Consider the following 6,000-nt stretch of genomic DNA (forward strand, 5'->3'; position numbering starts at 1 on the left):
ATCTCCCTGGAGCTTTCTCTTCTCCAGGCTGAACAGCCCCAAGTCTTTCAGCCTCTCATCACAGGAGAGATGCTCCAGCCCTTGGATGATCCTTGTGGCTCTCCTCTGGACACACTCCAGCAGGTCCATGTCCTTCTTATGTTGCGGACTCCAGAGCTGGATGCAGTACTCCAGGTGGGGTCTCACAAGAGTGGAGTAGAGGGGCGGGATCACCTCCTTTGACCTGCTGGCCACACTTCTTTTGATGCAGCCCAGGATATGGTTGGCCTTCTGTTCTGCGATCACACACTGCTGGCTCAGGTTGAGCTTCTCGTCAATCAGCACCCCCAGGTCCTTCTCCTCAGGACTGCTTTCCAGCCATTCCCTGCTGAGCCTGTATTTGTGCTTGGGATTGCCCCAACCCAGATGCAAGACCTTGCACCTGGCCTTGTTGAACTGCATGAGGTTGGCTTGGGCCCACCTCTCCAGCCTGTCCAGATCCCTCTGGATGGCATCCCTCCCCTCCAGCGCGTCTACCTCGCCAAACAGCTTGGTATCATCAGCAAACTTGTTGAGGGTGTACTCAACCCCACTGTCCATGTCACCGACAAAGATGTTGAACAGTACAGGTCCCAGTACCAACCATTAAAAGCAATGGGAACCATTTTTTGAAATCTTAAGAACTAAATTTGTCCCTAGGCTTATCCTTTTCAGAAAAAAAGACTTTTTTTTCTTTTCGTGAGAGTTCATGATTTATTTTGCTGTTTTTTCAGCCTTCAGAGATAGAAATGGAGTCTCAAGTCCATCTGTATGGCCACACAGCAGAAATAACAAGCTTGTTTGTGTGCAAGCCATACAGTATAATGATAAGTGTCAGCAAAGATGGAACCTGCATCATATGGGATTTGAACAGGTACAAGTATATATGTAACTTTTTCCAATGGCTTTCTTTTAAATACCCATTTTCCAGCTTCTGGGAATCTTTGGCCTTTTAAAGTTAAGTGAATTTCTTCCATATATATATATTAATGTGAAATCAAACTCTTATTGTTTTTTCCCATGAAGGGAACTGGAATTCTAGAATGGATATCAAATACCATCAGTCAAAATGTTGATTGAAATTAATATAACTCTTAAATATTTTCCTCAAAGAACCTTCTCTGTGTTTGAGTCTGAACTTTAGGCTTGTTCTCTTTTTTTTTTTTTTTTTTTTTTTTTTTCAGGCTGTGCTATGTCCAGAGTCTGGCTGGACACAAGAGTCCTGTGACTGCAGTTTCAGCTAGTGAAACAACTGGTGATATTGCAACAGTTTGTGATTCAGGTATACTTGCAGTCAAGAAAGCTGTTTTGACTTGCAGACCAAATAAATCATGAGACTTGCTATTATATTAGTTACTGAGTGTGTGTTAATCATTAAAGGATGCATTTGGTCAAATAGGAGTGCTCGTTTTTTGGTTTTTTGTTTTTTGTTTTTTTTTTTCATAGTAACATAAAAATTTCTCCAGAAATTTTTCTCCAGAAATTAGGCAGGTGTTTAAGTAAAATGTAGAGATATAAAAGCGAACAGGTTGAACTTTTTATAAAAAGAGACTTGAAATTTCAACAGATTCCTGGGAGAGTTGAATTCTTTGAAGCTGGCTGCTTTCTTTTTAACAGGGATTTGTTGTCAAAGGTACAGTTCTTCAGAGGAGTACAGTGTATTATATAGCAGCAGAAGTTTTATTTGCTCTATCACTTCAAATGCTTCCATATCCCCAGAAGCAAACAAAGATTTGCTTAGCTATTCACTAGTTTAAAGCAAAGAGGAATAACAGCTATACTGAAGCAGAAATAGTAGATATTTGTGTTAGGGCTTTAGGGCTTCTACAGAGGGAAATAATTCTCCCCCATCTTATTTTAAAGCAGGTTTTTGTACTGTCTTGTTTTCCACATAATGCTCTCATCCAGAAACAGTACTAATACCTGTTTGAGCAGTGGGGTTTTGAGTATTTTGTAAATCAGAATGCTCATTGACTTGAAGATTGACTGTGTGCTACAAGACCGTGTATTGGTAAAGCAGGGCTAAGTCAGAGTCTTCACACCATTTTGCTGTCTCTAAGGATACTTGTGTTTATTGTGTTAACTTGAGACTGAGGGGAAAATAGGCTCTGTATAAATGACAGAATATTGTTCCATTGATCCAAGGAGGTACAGAATAAGAAGAAAGAGAGCTTAGCTTTGTTTATTAATATTGTTAGAAGACAGTTATTGACCCAATTTTCACTTTGGGCCAATTTTCTTTCTCTTTTGTCTTAAGTAAGGTAGGTCTTACATACTGAAGTATCATTTAGCCACCTTCTCTTACTGTAGTCCTCCATAGACTGAACTGAAACTAATACTGTTCCAAATCTGAAGAAAAAAAAAAAAGGCAAAATAGCACAGTCTTTAGTATTAAAGGGCAAAGGGAAATTATTCTGGCAGTTTCAGAAACCTAATATTGAGGTTTTTAACTGACATGAAGACTTTCAACTCTATTTCTGTAGCTCACAAACCAATATTTTTTTTTTTTTCTGGAAAAGACTGTATTCTTCTTTAATTGGTAAGGGACATGAGTTTCAATCCCTTTTAAGAAAAGCAGTAGCTGGGTTATTAGATCTTTGACAGAATCAAAGAATCCCAGATAACCAGGTAAGATAATTGTGCTTGCTGCTTTTAAGTATTTTGCTTAAAATGCAAGCCAGGGTACAAGTAGATAGTATGAATTCCCTCTTGGTGCTTCCCTGTTAGTACAAGAAAACTGGTCATTAAAAGTAAATTCATATAGTGTTTTGTAATTAGTGTCCCATAAATATGAAGTGATGTCTTCTACATCACTGCAGTGGCTTGGTGGTTTGCATGCTCCCTGTCACAAAAGGAGTGACGAGTTAATTGTTTACTGTGGCACACATCACTCCAAGTCACTTGAACCTTCTGATCTTTCAAGAAGTTGAATTCTTTCACACTTAAAGACTCTGTTGCATAGAATTAGCTGTGATCTAGATTTATTTTTTTAATACTGCCATGCTATGTTCTATTGCAGTTGGAGGGGGTAGTGATTTGAGACTTTGGACAGTTAATGGTGATCTCGTGGGACATGTACACTGCAGGGAAAGCATTTGCTCTGTTGCTTTCTCTAACCAGCCTGAAGGAGTTTCTGTCAACGTGATTGCGGGGGGGCTTGAAAATGGTGTTGTAAGGTAAGCATTTGAAACTTTTATTTATTAAAATGCTTTATAATATAGGCTCACAGTTTGAGCGCATGTAGCCAAACATCATGCTGATATTGGGCTTTAAAGAAGGTGGGCAAGCTGTTCAGTTTCCAATCTTAGTAGTTGCTAAACAGGTTATGTTTATCACTGAAATACTTGTAAAACTAAATGTGAAGAAAAATTAATCTTACTTTCAGACTGTGGAGTACGTGGGACTTGAAGCCAGTACGAGAAATAACATTTTCGAAGTCAGCCAAACCTATTGTAAGGTAAAAAGATCTTAAGTATACAATAAATGGATTTTTCTCTTGGGGGGAGAGGGGGGGAAACAACAACAAATCCCCCCAAAAAAACACAACAAAATATCCTTGAGTGTTGAACGTGGATTTGACATGAGGACCGGAGGTAAACACCCATGTCTAAAAAGAGCAATGCAATCCTACTAATTATTCATGAAAGCAAAATGAGCACAAGTGTACTGTATTTGTAATGACAGTAATAACTAGGTTCTGCTGCTGGCAGATAGAAATTAGCAGGATTCCCTTGAGAACTGAACAATAGCTCCTGTTCTTATTCTTAAGTTCAGTATTTTTTCCCCAGAATCTGTGTAAAAATAATGAGATAATATTAACTTTGTCAGACTCAAATAGACAGAGTTTTTTCTCCCTCAGAAATAAATGAAAACACTGTATTTTCCCTGACCATCTCTTTCTGATGCTGGAGGGAAATGGTGGAGAAGGGAGTAAAGGAAACTCAGAGGAGCCTGGAAGCTGCCATTTTGGAGTGCTTGTGTAATTTTCTTTGAGTCCCCTTGATGATTCATATAATCAGAATTATTCTCATGCCAAAGTGTTTTCAGAACATAGTCAAAGGATTGAGTCTTTAATATCCCCAGTGGTACAGTACCCTGCACAGAGGTCTTAGAGTTATGCCAAGATTTTATCATCTTAATGTTAGCATAGTAACAAAATATGCTGAAAAATGTTGTTTTTACCATTCCTGAATTATCACTTAAAACCCAAACCACTAGTCACCATTTTTAGAAACAAAAAACAGTGTCTGATAGCAGTTATTGTCTTTTGGTTACCTCCCTCTAAGAAGCGTATTTCACAAAGCTTGTTGATAATGATTTAGTAGCTATTGAATAATTTAAAGTTTCCTGCTTAAATGAGACAGAAAATGGATGCTGACCTTCATGCTCTCTAACATTACCCGTGGCATAGCTGAAGGGCTTTACTACTGTTATAGCTTAAGAAATGCCCAGCTGAACAAAAGTCCTATGCTGTGCCATGAAATCTGGATGTAGTTTCTGCCTTTGTCAGCAAGCAAGTTCAGAGGGCACAAAGTTCTGTTGCTGAAAAGCCTTCCTTTCAGAAGTAGAAGGGGCAGCCCAGGGAGAGTAGGGTGCTGCTACTGATCCTACCCTTTTCTTTGGCACTGCAAAGAAATAAGTACTAAACTGCATGGCATGTTGAAGTGCTGGACAAAGCTGTAGTTCAGCCTGTTTGGTTACAAAAATGAATAAACAGGTACATGCAAACATACGACAATGTTAATGTACTCACTGGGTCTTGCCTGAGAGCTAATCTTTGTTGGCTATGCTCTTATGGATTTTTAGTGTCTTCTGGTGTTTTAAATAGCCAAATCTGATATAAAAATAGATTCTCTTCTTGTTTTTCAGCCTTACATTTTCCTGTGATGGGCATCACTTGTTCACAGCTAATAGTGATGGAAATGTTATCGCTTGGTGTCGCAAGGACCAGCAGCGCTTGAAGTTACCCATGTTCTATTCATTCCTTAGCAGCTATGCAGCTGGGTGATGACTATTTTTGCTGCTAATTCATGTCTCTGATGCACTTTAAATCCAAAATAGATCATAGAATCTCATATTTAACTAGATTTTGAAGTCCTCCGAATGTCTCTAGAATGACTGAATAAGTTTTTTAAAACAGCAGTCTAACGTGGTTGTAGACTTGTGTGTGTGCATGCACAAACCTGAAGCATATCCAGGTCACCAGGAAGCTCTGGTCATATACTCCAATACCAGCAAAGTGACTCATAAATGCTCTAACATACAAATCAAAATGCTGCAATGTAAAACGTAATAGTATTTTTTTTTTAAATCACTTCTTGGACAGAAGTATTTAAAAAAATTGATTGATAATACTTATTCCCCTCTTATGTTGTAAAATATTGGCACTGTAGAGTTCTGTAAATATCTATTAAAATGTCATCATATGTATATCTGATTAGTTGAGCGTGGTATAGTTAGCTCTGGGATAAGCAACCCAAAACTTAAAAATCCAAGACCACTTACAATTGCTTTTTTTGAGAAGCAAAGAACTTAGTAGGTGCTTTTTGCACCATCTTATGGTATTGTAATGTTAAAAAATTAACTTGTTATCTTTATATTTGTAATTTTTGCCATCTTCTCTGTTAGTATAATAGCCTTTACAACAGGCAAAAATAAAATACTTGTCTTAGTGATGGATAGACACCTCATGGCATCATGAAGCAATAGTTAGATCATATTTTGGTTTTGTTTTTTAATGTAGTGTTAACTCCCTAACTTAGTAACACCCAGCTACTGCAATTCTGTGGCAGAATATATAGAGTATATACACACACAGCTTATCTTCCAGAGCTCTAAAAAAAGGTGTTAAAGAAGGCACAGATGTGCTGCTGTTCTAGTGTCATTGAAGTTCAATACACTGTAAAATGTTTGAATCTAACTGCTTGAATAATCAATGTTCATAGGCATCAGATGATTTGGGAAAGAGTTTACACAGATACA

At 37.9% G+C, this 6,000-nt stretch overlaps 1 protein-coding gene across 1 annotated transcript in view; it reads left to right on the top strand.

The window, feature by feature from the left end:
- Nucleotides 1–5,397, top strand: part of LYST (lysosomal trafficking regulator) — an 85,835-nt gene extending 80,438 nt beyond the window's left edge. Inside the window, exons 49-53 of the mRNA XM_082480606.1 lie at nt 753–892; nt 1,203–1,300; nt 3,038–3,194; nt 3,404–3,475; nt 4,888–5,397. Of these exons, the coding sequence (XP_082336732.1) occupies nt 753–892; nt 1,203–1,300; nt 3,038–3,194; nt 3,404–3,475; nt 4,888–5,026 (606 nt within the window). The 3' untranslated portion in view covers nt 5,027–5,397. The remainder of the gene's footprint in view (nt 1–752; nt 893–1,202; nt 1,301–3,037; nt 3,195–3,403; nt 3,476–4,887) is intronic.
- Nucleotides 5,398–6,000: the final 603 nt, after the last annotated feature.

The sequence above is a fragment of the Vanellus vanellus genome (assembly GCF_965231255.1).
Source record: "Vanellus vanellus genome assembly, chromosome: 3".
Lineage (NCBI taxonomy): Eukaryota > Metazoa > Chordata > Aves > Charadriiformes > Charadriidae > Vanellus > Vanellus vanellus.